This window comes from Peromyscus leucopus, chromosome 19 (genome assembly GCF_004664715.2).
Source record: "Peromyscus leucopus breed LL Stock chromosome 19, UCI_PerLeu_2.1, whole genome shotgun sequence".
NCBI lineage: Eukaryota > Metazoa > Chordata > Mammalia > Rodentia > Cricetidae > Peromyscus > Peromyscus leucopus.
The window spans coordinates 61,361,824-61,376,578 of NC_051079.1; the positions used below are offsets into that span (position 1 = coordinate 61,361,824).

The 14,755-nt window shown below is 44.2% G+C and overlaps 1 protein-coding gene across 2 annotated transcripts in view; it reads right to left on the reverse strand.

Annotated features, from left to right (window-relative positions):
* Positions 1-14,755, reverse strand: part of Me2 (malic enzyme 2) — a 45,301-nt gene that overhangs the window by 21,371 nt on the left and 9,175 nt on the right. The window contains exons 2-10 of one of the 2 annotated variants that reach the window (XM_028864724.2): positions 14,462-14,584; positions 10,862-10,995; positions 7,269-7,418; positions 5,716-5,791; positions 3,964-4,125; positions 3,580-3,683; positions 828-937; positions 635-732; positions 75-188 (exon numbers count right to left, since the gene is read on the reverse strand). In XM_028864724.2, coding sequence (XP_028720557.1) covers positions 75-188; positions 635-732; positions 828-937; positions 3,580-3,683; positions 3,964-4,125; positions 5,716-5,791; positions 7,269-7,418; positions 10,862-10,995; positions 14,462-14,572 — 1,059 coding nt within the window. In that variant the 5' untranslated portion in view covers positions 14,573-14,584. Of the gene's footprint in view, positions 1-74; positions 189-634; positions 733-827; positions 938-3,579; positions 3,684-3,963; positions 4,126-5,715; positions 5,792-7,268; positions 7,419-10,861; positions 10,996-14,461; positions 14,585-14,755 lie in introns of those variants that run through there. The other variant, XM_028864725.2, reaches the window with a different exon arrangement.

Here is a 14,755-nt window from a genome sequence, read left to right on the forward strand (position 1 = left end):
TCCATCTGTAAGGGGTGAGACAGTCAAAACTCCAGCCAGATGCTCTGTGGTTCCTGCAGGTTCTGCATCCTTACCTTAACTAGTAAGCCGTTCTTGTCGAACATCCAGACCTTCCTCCGTGCCTCCTCTTCTGAGAGGCCACTTTCCACCATACACATAACTATAAGATTTGCAATTCCAAGTGCAGCCTGTCCAGGAAGCACAGTTTTAAAAATCAAGCCTAGAGTATGAGATGATGCTCAATTGCTCTATATGTGAGGATCATATTATCAGCCACATTTGCTTTATTTTCCCTTACAAATTACACAGTCTCTCTGATCACAAAGGACTTATTATTTTATAAGAGATCAAGAGTCACACCATTTCAGCAAATTCTAAATTCACTGTATCTTCAATAAGCACCAACATGGTGTCTGACTTAATTTTTTTTTTCTTTTGAGACAGAGTCTCTCTGTGTAGCCCCGGCTGTCCTGGAACACTTTCTGTAGACCAGGCTGGCCCCGAACTCACTGCCCGAGTGCACTTCCCGAGTGCAATGGAATCAAAGGCATGCACCACCACCTCTGGTCAGTCTTACTTTATAGATAAAAAACAAGAGTACTGGTCTGAAACTGTAAAAGTTTTAAAAACTTACCTCTCCTGCCCCAAGAAATAAGATTTTGTGTTCTGAGACTGGTTTCCTAATAACTTTTTGGGTGGCAAGAAGGCCCGACAGAGCGACTGCAGCTGTCCCTGTCGGGAAACCCATGATTTCACAATGAGACAAACAAGACACATTGTAACAAACATTCACAAAGCAGGGGAAAATCTTCTCACTTCTGCTTTACCTTGGATATCATCATTGAAGGTACAGTATTTGTGCTGGTACTTTCTTAAGAACCTGAATGCATTATGATTCCCGAAGTCTTCAAACTGAATGAGCGTGTTCCGGCCGTATCTAGAAACAGCAAATGCTTTAATAATCGTGTTGAAAGCACCACTGTTAAACTGACTTCCCGTTTACTATTTCTATGATGAGTATCTGAAAGAAAGATGTTATATGGCTCAAGGCCTTGAGTTTCAGAGCTTGTGAAAGTCTAGAGCCCCAGTGTGGACATCTGTTACTTGATGGACACGGAGGTACAAATGCGTCTACGGCCATTCTCTGTGTAAACGCTTGCCAAAGGCCCAGGAGGGTGTCCAGTGCATACAGGCACAAAGTAACCCCCTAAAAGGGATTCTTTCTGCGTTTCAGAGAGCAGACCTTTGAAATGGACGAGTCTCGTTAAATGATGGATGTCCGACAACGCAGAAAGGTTCATTAAGTAAACAGTAGTGGAGAGCTATCAGGTGAGTGCGCTCTGGTGACGGGAGTGAGAAGGAAGGCCGTGCAGGGACGGCAGCACACGCATCCTGCACCAGAGGAGCACAGGCAGGAAGAGCACAGGTTCGAGGCCAGTCTAGAAAACACAGGAGACTGACTCAAACAAATAAACCAAGAAAATAGAAGGCAAAACAGCCTGGAAAGGGAGCTAGCTGCACTGGGTCTTCATCCGGGAAACAAATAATAGAAGTAAAGAGGAAAGTTAAACAGGGTCCATTCTAGTGACCCCGAATTGTCAACAGCCAGGGCATTACATATTCAGGGCTCACACCGAGGACAGGGAGAAGCTGGCTCTTGCTGAATCCCTGAAGGCTACAGAGGAGGGAAGAATTCACAGAGGCCTCCTCCTACCAGTGGTAACCTACCAGTGGTGTGTGGCATGTGCGAGTGTGGGGACAGGAAAGACAGAGCAGCAGCCAGGAGTCTACGACGACCCAGGAAGCGTGAGGTAGATGCCATGGAATCCCAGAACAAACTGGAAAGCGTGGGGCAGTCCAGCGCCAAGGCGGTCTGGATCTCTAAGAGGACACTACCTCGTTGTCCAAGGAAGGAAAGTGAGAAAGAGGTGGTGGCGGTGTGCGGGAAGATGAGCAGTTCAGCTCTGAATCAGTCACCGCCTTTTCCGCTACAAGGAATTCATGTCTGAGTATGTCCACATGCCAGGAATGTTAAAAGCTGAGCTAGAGTTTGGAAGATGGCTCCATGGGTAAAAGTGCTTGCTCAGTAAGTGCGAGGTCCTGAGTTCAAATCCCAAAACCCCTCAAAAAAGCTGGACTCGGTGTGAGCATGAATAATCCGGTACTCTTACAGAGAGACAGAAGGCAGAGGCAGGAGCATCTCTGGAAGCCTGTGAACCAGCTAGCAGCATAAAAAAGCAATGAAGAGAGTTTAAGTGAAGTGAGCAGCATAAAAAGCATGCCACAGAAGAGAGTATGCAGCAGAAAAAACAATGAAGAGACCCCCGTTTTAAGGTTGAAGGTGAAGACAGACACAGGAGCTTGGTTTTCGACCTCCACATGCTTGCTTGCCATGGTACATGCACCAGCATTCACACACATAAATGCATATGCACACACACACGTGTGTACACACACGGGGGGGGGGGGGGGGCCGCGAGCACTAGACCATAAAGATGAACAATCTGGGTTTTAAGCTGTGGTAATAAAAAACCATTAAGAAACTTTCAGCCAAAAAAAAAAAAAAAAGTAAGGCAATACACATTTTTACAAGATTAATCCCAGTGTTAGACGGAAATGAACTAGAGAGAAACCGGCTGGAGAAGGACTTAGGGGAACCCAGGGGAGGTGAAAGGCGGCTGTGGTAACACAAGAGACACACTTCTGAGGCATGCAGATGGTAGTGCCCTCAGAGTCTGAGGAAGCGCTGATGGAGCGGCTGATGGAGGAGAGTCATAAAGACTAAAGGTTTGGCAATGGGATGAATGTTACTGCCATTATTAGCAGTTAGGAATAGAGAAGGTGGCTGTTTGGAAAGAAAAGAACTCAATCTGAGATAGGAATGGGACACAGTGATAGAATTTCTCAAGACGGGATGCCCCAGCAGTTCGGAGTGCAGGCCACACAGGTGGCTTGATGAGTCACATGTATGGCGGCCACAATTTACTGCACATGCAAGAACTGAGGGTCCAGCTCGGTCATACAGTGCTTATCTAGCATGTGTGAGGCCTTGAACTCCATTCCCAGGACAGCAGCCCACAAAAAAAAACAAAAAAAAAAAAAAAACAGTTCAACCCACAAAAAAACCTGAGTTCAACCCACACAAAGGTAGATGGAGAGAACTGACTCTACAAAGGTGGCCTCTGGCCTCCACATTCACCCCAAAACACACATGCACACATCTCCAGAAACAAACAAATAAACCCCACAAAGTGAGCCCAGGTAAGACGTCAAAGATGCAGGAGCGCTCTGGTGGAGTGGAGAGAGTGAGCTCGGCCACGGAAGGCTTATGGGAGGAACGCACTGAGAGTTTAGGAGAGGCGAGAGCAGACTTCCTTCTAGATGTTACGTGATCCCAGCCGGCAACGCACAACAGAGGTACCATCTTGTGCCAGCACGTATCGGTGGGCATGAAAAAGTTCCCACAATTTAACCCTTCCCGATTCACATGCTCTCGGGACATAAAAGAAAACAGCAGAATGGTGGCCTCCCCCACCCCTCAGAAGAGGGTCTTTCATAACCACCAGCTTCACAGAATACCTGTCAGTAATCGCCTTCATAAACTCATCAATCAGGTCATCATAGAGTTGGGAACGATCTCGCTTCTGATATAAGCCCATATAAAATGGATCTTTTAACAGTGCCTATATAAGAAATTGAATACAAAAATAAAGTCTTTTATTACAGTATTTATTTACATTAAACATATAAAACTTAAATCCTTAAAGAAACTTAATAGACTTGATTCACTCTTATTTATATAAACACTAAAAGCCACATTTAAGAGAAAGATTTAACATCTAAAATGACAAATTTTCCCCTTCACAAATCATCTTCAGAGATGGCTATAGTTGTTTTTCTTTTGCTTGTTTGTTTGTTTTTTTAGGATAGGGGAGGCTGGGCAAAGGGGAGGGTGCTACTCACAGTATTATCAGTTCCCACGTCGATGCACACAGGCAGGCACTTCTCAGGCTGTATTCCTGCACATGCTGTATACAAACAAAGCTTTCCTACTGGAATCCCCATTCCATAGACACCCAAATCTCCGAGACCCAGAATTCTCTCTCCATCGGTCACCACAACAGCCTTCATTATAAATAAAATAAAACAAAAAGCCTATTAAAAGCTGCCAAAAGGGGGGCACAAAGAAGTGCATTTTTAAAGAGGATGGATTCTCTTGTTTTGTTTCTACTCTCATCTTCGGAAGCAGAATCATTCTTACCTAGTTCCAAACATAACCCCATGAGCATACTTAAATTAGGACTTCTGCCTATTAAGAGTTATTAAAGGAGAATTAACTAGACATGTTTCCCATCTGACTTTGGCTTGGGAACAGAATGAGGGGACAGGAGAATCAAGTTATGTATTCTTTCCATAGTCTGAAACACAGGAGAAGCGAATTAAAGTCCAAAGTTACCACAATAAAAAGTCTAAAAATAAACAGCATGATTTCCAAACCTAGGGCAATCAAGAAAAACCTTCGCAAAATAAAGGAGAAAAACAACAATCCAGATTTTAAATACATACATATATATAATACATATATATACATATATATACATACATATATATGCAACTACATACAAGTATGTAAGACGATACTGTCAATTTAGTTATTTTACCAAATTTTCCCTAAATTATCTGAACTAATGATTTTGGAAGGCTGGGGGAGAGGGAGGCAGTGTCCAATTTAGCACTGACTGGCCTAGAATTCCTTGTGTAGTGAAGGATGACCGGATCCTTGTACTCTCACCGTGGAGGTGCTGGGCTTGCACATGGCTGAACTCACGATTCATCAGTGTTTGGGAACGAGACATTCACACTAAAGGCCGTAAGATGACTGCAGTGACAAGCACAGAGCCACCCAAAGGTCTTTAAATAAGTTACTCAATTTGCTTCATGAATTCAGTTACATTGACCATGGCTTGTATTTGCTACATTTAAAACTCTTTTGATAGTACAGTATTTGTCAAGGATCTAAATCTACCTTAGACAAAAAGAGACAGACAGAGAGACAGAGAGAGAGAGAGAACATACTACCCTCCAGAACCAAAGTTCCTCTGTCATTTCTTTCCTTTTCTGAGCCAGGGTCTCATGTATCCCAGGATGGCCTCCAACTCAAGCTTCTGGGCCTTCTGTCTTTTCCTTCCAAGGGGAGGGACTATAGGATTACAGGTCTGTACCACCACACTGGGTTCACTGGGTTGAGCATTCGATTTTCTCTACCAAGAAACTAAAGTGCCGGGCGGTGGTGGCGCATACCTTTAATCCCAGCACTCAGGAGGCAGAGGCAGGCGGATCTCTGTGAATTCAAGGCCAGCCTGGTCTACAAAGCGAGTTCCAGGTAAGGCACAAAGCTACACAGAGAAACCCTGTCTCAAAAAACAAAAAAACAAAAACAAAACAAAAAAACAAAAACCAAAAAACTAAAGCTGGAGGGGCTACACCACACTCGCTTTGTACTCTATCGTTAACGTCTCGCTCAGAGCAAAGCACTGTCCCGGTGATCCGTCTCAGAGCGATTACTGCCAGCACCTCCTCAGGCACAAAGCACACATCTGCATGTATACGTAAGTGTAAACAGCTCAGCACAACAAGGGAAACTTGTTCTTGGCGATCTAAAGTTAACTTACAAGAAGGAGAAGACATGTGAGAAGGAGGGTGTGCTCTTCGTACCTTAACATGATTTTCTGGCCAGTTATCCACAATTGATCTGACGTGACCTCTGTCTGAGATTGAAATAAACAATCCCCTGCAACAGAACAAAACACCTTCGCATTTCATGACCAATATTTTCTGTCTTTGTCCATAATTGGGATACTTAAAGATATTTTAATAAAGCATCAAGATATGGTTTCATTTCCAAGCACTGATTTATTTCTAAACACTTCAACTCTTTCAAATGATAACTATGCTGCTTACAGAATAACAAAGATTATTGTTAACTGATGTGATCATTTTCCCAAAAAGAAATGTGTCCCCATTGCATGGTCTAATTATCAAAGTGAAAATAAAGAAAAATTCCTACATAGGAAACAGAATTCATGCTGTAACAGCATCCAAAAGTCCTGCCCCATGTGGTTACATCTCCTGTCAATTCTCATCTGTGGTGCACATGAGAATCACTCAAGGAGCTTTTTATAAACTACACCTGGCCCACGCCTCGACTAACTGAACCACCACAGGGTGAGGTCTGGCAGCACACTTCCCAGTTTCCTTTTCTCCTTTAAGCTGAGTTGGGAAACACTCTTCTCAGAAGAAACCACACATGTGGCCAACCGCTAGGCTATCTCCTAGAAATGTTCTGAATACTTTGGTAATAGCACCATACAGGTTCAACAGTGCTTTTCAGTGTCTGCCAGGGAGTTTCTGTCACATAAGCGCGGAGGGTGACGCTAAGCTCAGGCTGCTAGATCTTCTTCCTCATCAGAAGCTTGTGGGGAGAGAGAAAGCTGGCAGGGCTCAACCTTTTCAATAATGCAGCAGGTGCTTCTTGCGGACTCAAGTTTGAGAGGAGCCTTCAGACTAGATGTGTGTGTGTAGGGGGAGGGGCTGAGAGAGGCTGTCATTCCTGATCTAAATGCCTACAAGGGTATCAATATGTGAGCTGGCCATGGGAAAAACAAGGGTTAGGGTAAATAACAGATCAGAAGGGGCAGAAAAACTCAGAAACCGTCTCTGACAGATCCAGCCCGTCAATTTCCTCTCAATAGTCTTTAACGGTTCTGTCACCCTTAGGTGACAGGCAGCCATGTGCTCCCTCGAGGACGTGAGGCACACGGAGAACTCTTCCTACTAACATGTCTGACGGTGCTAGAACGGTCTGAAATTAAAATTCATCAAAGCTAACTTTTCTTTTAAAAGGGAGGACAAGCATTAGAAATTAAAGCTGATAAATGAGGAAGTCACCCCCAACCTGGCAAACTGCCAAAAGGCTGAAGCGTAATTGTGACCCGGGGAGGAGAAAGGTGCAGCTATTATACAACTCGTCTAACAACGGCAACAATTAGTAGGAGCTAGTTAATTGAGCTATTTCTACAAAAACAAGAGATATCAACATGTTGAGTCTTTATTAATACCAATTAGGCTTTTAATACAAATTAGGCTTTTGTGAGGCGAGAAATCTGGCAGGGATACGACCGTAACACACAGAAATCTAATTAGATATTACAGAATGTTTTCCTTACACAATCATCAATGGCATATTTGTATTTATAAACAAGCCTTACTTAGGTCTTCTAAAGATGTGTCCATATTGGGAACAGGCAAGACCAACTGTTGGTGTATATACAATTGGCATCAGACTTTCAATATCATCTTGCAGTATTCTATAAAACAGTTTTTCATTTCTTTCTTGTATGCCCATTATATAGATGTATCTAAAATTAAGCACAGCAAATAATGTCTAAGTTAGCTTGCATCACAATGAAAAATTTGACTTTTGAAAGTTAACCTAAATGTCTAAAACTGTGTACCTTCACATACGTTCATAAACACAGACACACACGAGCCCCCACCTCAAAAAAGAAACCACACCAAAACCCGAAGTTATAATTCTGTAACACACAGTACTAAAAATTAGCAGCACACAGGAGTACTTAAGTGGTGGAGGATAACCAGAGAAACGGCAGCTAAGCCTTTGAATGGGGGCGTGGAAATGCTAAGGGGTCAACAGGAGGCCCACACGTAAATGCAGACGCTGAAGGAAATGGCGTGCATCCAAACGTTCACCACACACTGAAGGCCCCAGCACAGCTCTCAAGTCCAGGGACACAGGAAGCCGCCAATGCTGCAGAGTTTATAATCCAGTTGTGTTTTAAGCGCTATTGGGTATATGGAGCAGAAACACCACCAAGGAAACAAGGGTCCATCTAGAGGCCATTCTTAATTTCTTTTCTTTCTTTCTTAATTTCTCTCTCTCTCTCTCTCTCTCTCCTCTCTCTCTCTCTCTCTCTCTCTCCCCTCTCCCTGCACAGTCTAGGTCACTGAGTCCTAAAGCAAACACCTACAAGTATCTTTCAACTACGTCCACTCCTCCCCATATCCAGCCTAAACCACTAACTAGTCTTTAGACAATTTTCCTTTCTTGCTCCAATCCATTCTTTTAAAATACATGATCTGTGATAATTTCTAATTGTTCTTAAATGAATTCTAAATGCAAATGCCAATAAAATAAAACTCAAACCCCTAAAAGTTACAAACCCTCATGTACTTTCCGGCCTCATTTCCTCTATCCTGACTTACTTCATCTCCTTGGAAACGATGCATCTGATGGCCCTGTCTCATTGTCTGCTAGGAACAGTTCCTGACTCATGTCTTCTAATGTAGCTCTGAGGCCATTCATTCCCCTCTCCTACTGCACACATATATACTCTACATTCCTGGGTTCTGGTCCCACTATACCCTATTATTTCTACTGTATGCAATTTCACATTGCTTTTGCACTGTTAAGAAAAAGAAAAAAAAAAAACCTTAAGGGAGTGATCATCTGTAAAAGGGAGGGTATATGTGGAGGTTATATGCAAACACTCTCTCTTATGCCGGGCTCTTACAGTGAGCCGTGGCTTTCAGGTAGCCATGCAATCAAAGGTCAGTAATTTGCTCTGAAATGGATTGTGTTGTTGAGCTATGGTATTTGGTAGGTTGGGTGTACTAAACACACCTTCACCTTATAATATTTTCAATTTAAAAATGGTTTATTTGAACGTAACTCCATTTTAGGCTGAGACGTCTGTATTTCTATATTTTATTTGGTGAATACTTATTCAAACCATTTATACAAATGAACTGTATTTCTATATAGCTACCAGGGACAGAAATGATACCAATAATAGGTAGAAATTAAAGAGAAGCTTTCTCCTCACTCTAGGGAAGTAATCAAAAGCAATCAGGCTATAAAATGGGAAAGATGGCTTTCTGAAAGAGACGACAGGGTAGTAAAGAGACCGACGGCCCGCCCTTCAGGCACGTGGAGGGAGCCATGCAACCCTGGGCCGCCTCCTCCTCCGTCCACTCTCACTGCACCCCACGTTAGTCCCTTCCGTCTGCCTCACACTGATCTTGTTCCTACCCAGGTCTCTTAGGGGTGACACATGCCCGGAATTCCACACCGTCACCCCCCTACCCTCTTCCCCAACTGTCACCATTTGCGAAGTTACAGGTACACACATCTCTGCCACTGTAAAAGCCCTACCCACCAGAGCATGTTCGTCCCCGCCCACCAATCAGACAACTCCAGACAGCCAGGCTGGATTTCACTGTTACAGTAAGAAGCCGAGAACAATGCCCCCAAACCTGAACCCCGGCTACAATCTCCTCTTCTGTAGAAACGAACGCTGCCCTGTAGACGACAGCTCTCCAAATGAGATCACTCCACAGGGCCTTCAGGGCCTGCTCGGGTGCACTTTGTTGTGTTTAGACAGGGTCTCATTATGTAGCCCAGGCTAGCCTTCAAGTTATGAACCTGCTCCTTCCTTCCTCATCAGTTTCTCGAGTGCTGTTAACACTTGAGAAGCAAGTGTGCCACAATGGCAGGGTTGCTCTTTTCGACCCATCTACTTGTTGGGGCTTCACTTCCTAACTGAATAGGCTTTCTGTGTGACCTTAGCCCTTCTATAGTCTATCTGGGACATTCAAATTCCATTTCACCAGGTAAGAGTTCAGAGCCATCCCTAGCACACCTACCCTTACCAATATATCTGCGTTTATCCCTCTCTGGATAATGGAGCCTTCTACCTCTGCCCTTGCCCCACATCTTCTTCTGGAACCTTGCTGCAGCAGTTTCTCCTCAGTCTGTTCTGTGCAACTATGAACACATTCAACTTGTTCCCCAAGCAAGAATACTTAAACCAGGGTTCCACTTCTTCCACGGCTCGGTGTCTTTCTTCCCCCTCTTACTTGAACTTCAGAGGAGATTACATTTTCTTCCCACCCACTCGCTTCTCAATGCAACTATCTTTTTGTCCCATCCAACCAACGGAACTACTCCCACAGGTCAGCAGTGTTTATATTCACCCCAACAGATACAGTCCGTCCTGAATTCAGACAACTCCCGATACCTGCAATACCTTCCTTTCTCATTTTAACTGTTAGCTTGCAACAGGCTTTCAATTTCGGCTCAGATATCGCTTCCTTCCAGAAGTTTTATCTCATTCCCCAAGTTGGGCTACATGACCCCTCATGCTCTCAGAATAGAAAAATGCAATTTTCCTACCATAACACACACCGCAGTACAGACAGAATGCAGTTACAGCCACGGCATAGCTATCTGCTGTTGAATTCCTAGAAGGTGGGGCTGTATGTTGCTGGGTTGGTCCCTGGGCTATCATGGGAGCAGGTTAGTTATCAGCAGATGCAACCTACTTAAAAAAGCCAGTTAGCTCCCTCATTATTTGATGTCCCATCAACCTCAAGTCTCTACCAGCAAGAAAGCCCTCTCCAGAGGCAGCCCCTTATTCCTGGATTCCTGCACTTCCAAATCTAGCAGCAAAATGTCACACACAAAGTGGGAGCCCAGTGAAAGCTGTGGAATGAAATGGGAGCAAATCAGACGGCACCTCCTGATTCCAATGTCCAAATCACATGTGGAATGTGAATGCTAGGCATTATCATTGGCACAGAACTTATTTCTGTCAAATTCTACAGCAGTGATCACTGGCAAGCATGCCCTAAAAGGATGAAGACACAATCATCATAGGAGGAGGTAACTGATAAAAGAACAAACTTCACTGGGAGCGTCTACATTTCTCATGCCATAAATAATCGCACCGTGACTCTAAAAAAGACTGCCAACACAACAACTAAACATCCCATCAGCTCTTACTTTTCTAAAGGGTTAGTCATTTTTTTCAAGTTTCTATGGAATCGTAAGGCTTGAATATCTTGCGTCTCTATTTTAGGAGGTAAAAGTCCTTGAAGACCAAGCATTTGCCGTTCTTGTAACGTAAACGCCATCCCCTAAAAAACAGAAGTGAAGAATTAAAATTAGTACTAACTGCAGGAGCAACAGCACTGCCCTTTAAATACAAATTAAATGAAAATCCTGAAAGGTAAAACACCTTTTCCAGGAAGTTCAAACTGTTTTAAGATTGATACATCATACACGGTGAATGTACGGGAAGGGTTCTGTCTTGGAGATGCTGCTGTTGGAGATGGAAGGGGATCTAAAGTACATCTGAACGTCTTGGGTATGTTTTGGTTTTTGGATCGATACAGGGTTTCTGTGTAGCCCTGGCTATCCTGAAACTTGCTCCATAGACCAGGCAGGACTCTGCCTCCCTAGTGCGGTGCTAGGATTAAAGGTGTGGGTGCTACCACATCTGACTACACTTAATGCACGTATTTTCTAATTAAGCAATATAACCTGCACATAGTCATTCCAGAGAAACATCTAGTTAAATAGAGAACACGCAGGTGTGTGACAGTGATCAGTTCTAGCAATGCTCCTAGATCGCTTGGCTACGACAAACTAACTACAAGTTCATCTCTATGCCATAAGGAATTCACGGTATATCCATACAATGGGTACCACAGAGTGCCAATCAAAGCACACTGTTAACCCATTTATGCCTAGAAAACTCACCAAAACTTCATATTATATATAGATGCATGTAACCTATAAATGAAATCAACGAAATAGAGCTGAAAATTAATCTATGTCAAAACATATTCAATTTCCAGTTTTTAGCTGTGGATAAAATATATTTAAAATGAACCTAGCAAAAATGCTTAGGTATGGGTTTCTTAAAATTCTTTCCTCCATAGAAGGGGTAAGGCATAAGAGCATTGGCCAAATGATCAGGAATCAACTTTTTTTTTTAGTTCTGGAAAATAACCGGAGGCTTAGCATTTATCCAAGCAAAGCAGCTGACCCTAGTTTCAGACAACTGCTTGAAGCACTGGCTAACGCCCACTGAACAACAGGCTACACAAAAAGCTGCAGAGGAAAACGCTTAGGGAATAAGATGTCCATAGGAGTGAGGTACGGAAAAGCTCCGAGGTAGCTGGGGGAATACAACATCCAGGAAAGAGCCCGAAGATAACCGGCAGGCTACGAGAGCAGGAGCTATAGATGGTGTTTGAGTGGACCAGGCATGCATCATGCAACAGAACTCTTAGCGAAGCACAGGAGACTACATGGCTCTAACTCCAGACATGTAAGTCTTTGTCCTATCCTCAGCTGACTGCCAAACTAACCGGAGACTTCATTAGCTATACAGAATAGAAATACACACGTAAATATTACTATAAAGTAGAATCTGAGGCATCGCTCAGTGACAGAAGCTTGCTCGGCATGTACAAGGCCCGGAGTTTGATACTCAGTGCTGGATTTGGAAGAGAAAGAGAAAGAGAGAAAAAGAAGCATCTATCATCACTCTAAGAAGCCAGATAAGGTGTGTGTGCTGGAGAGATGGCTCAGAAGGTAAGAAGACAGGCTGCGCTTCAAAGGACTCAAGTTCAATTCCAGCACCCGCGGCAGGGGGCTCACAACCACTTGTAACTCCAGGTCCAGAGGGTTCAGACACCTCTGCAGGCACAGACAGACATAGACATACACACACACACACACACACACACACACACACACACACACACACACACTTTAAAGGCAAATAAGCAGCAAATCCATCGTATTTACAAAGTGGCTACTAGGTGACATTAGAAAAGATACAAAGTAGATGAATGGTACTGTCCCAAAGGAACAGGACATATACTCACAAAGACTCGTGGGAACATGATCTCAAGACATGGAAAGCAGCAGAAAGAGACAAAGACTGGTGATGGCATAGGAACAGGGGCTAAGAATCGCTGCAGGGTTTTTCAGAGAAGGAGCAACCACCCATCTATGGTGGTGTGGAGAGGTCACCGGTGGTCTGCTTTGTTCTGCTTTATAACGTTTCTAGGGCTTGAATGAGTCTCCCAGCACGCTCTGCTGGTGCTCTCTTACCACACCATGTCTCCAGTCCTGGATCAGGATGAGCTACAGGTTAAAGAGCACGTAAGATGTGGAGGCAGGGGAAACGGGAAGGGAGCTCCTTCTTTGCGCACCCTGTAACCGCAGCTTGCGTAACTCTCTGCAAGCATCCGACATGCTAAGATGAGGGGCACTCTGTGCACCTACTATTCCTTTGCAGGCCTCAAACTCCTGTAAACATGGTATGCTAAACAGCTCATAATTTTTCTCTTACAACAGAAAAAAAACAGAATAGGCAAAATTTTTACAGCAAGTCTTTTAAAACAGAACACACCTTTCATCTCAATGCAGCATTCCCAAGAAGGCATACATACTTCATATATTGTCATAAACTCTATGTACCCTCTTGCAAGCTTTCTTTAAGAAATCTCTTTTCAGAATTACATTTTTAAAATATCACATTGTCTGAGTTAGGGTTGCTATTGCTGCAATGAAACATCATAACCAAAAAGCAGGCAATTTGGGGAGGAAAGGGTTTATTTGGCTTACATTTTCAGATCATAGTCCATCACTGGAGGAAGTCAGAACAGGAACTCAAGCAGGGCTGAAACCTGGAGTCACAAGCTGATGCAGAGGCCACAGAGGGGTGCTGCTTACTGGCTTGCTTCCCCTGGCTTGCTCAGTCTGCTTTCTTAGAGAACCCAGGACCACCAGTCCAGGGATGGCACCACCCACCATGGACTGGGCCCTCCACCATTGATCACTGATTGAGAAAATGCCTTCCAGCTGGATCTCATGGAGGCCTTTCCTCAACTGAGGCTCCGTCCTCTCTGATGACTCCAGCTTGTGTCAAGTTGACACACAAAACCAGCCAGTCCATCTTGTATATATTTACCCAGAGTTACATTTTATTGATGACTGTTTTGTGGTGCTGAGAACTGGATCTGGGAGCATGGTAAGCATGCACTCTACCACTGAACTCTCCCCCAACCACTGTTGAGACATTTCTTAAGCACACGCCAGACAGGATGCAAAGCAGGTCAAAAGCCCCGTGTTATTCCCTCCATAGAAAGCATCAACAAGCAGGAGCTGCTTTCTGCCATTTTTTTTCAGATGACATCAGCTAAGTTGCCAAGAGGTCTTAATCAGATGCCAGTGTCATACAGTAAATAAAGGTCAGAATGAGTCAAAACCTGAATGTTTTCTCAGGAGCTCTTGGGAGGCAGAGGCAGGCAGATCTCTGAGTTCGAGGCCAGCTTGGTCTACAGAGTGAGTTCCGGGACAGCCAGGGCTACACAGAGAAACGCTGTCTTGAAAAACCAAAACCAACCAACCAACCAAAGAAACAAAAGGCAGCTGAATGAAGAGATCCGTCACAGAAAAAGCGACTCTCCACAGGCCTTCGCTCGACAGCTACAGAGCTACCAAACACAAAACTCTCAAGCCTTATCAGTCTAAAAGCACACCTCTACCAGGAAGATAAATCACGTTGGCATTAATGTTACTAACCTTGTTTGTTCTTGGATTCAACATGAGTGGCTTGCCTTTCTCCTTCAGGTGCAAATGGCGGCGGCATGTCAGAGCGCAAGGACTGGTAACGGCTCTTACCCGGGAAAACATCTTTTCTCTCCCCTGGGAAAAGCAAAGTGCCGGTAAGAAACACACAGCTCCAAAGCACCACCCATGGCGAAGGCGGCCGTGGACGCTCACTGCACTCTGGAAAATGCCCTCGTCTAAAGGCATCCCTGAGACAGCTGACGGGTGAGGGAGGGGATACACTACTGATGGTACACTGCCTGACCT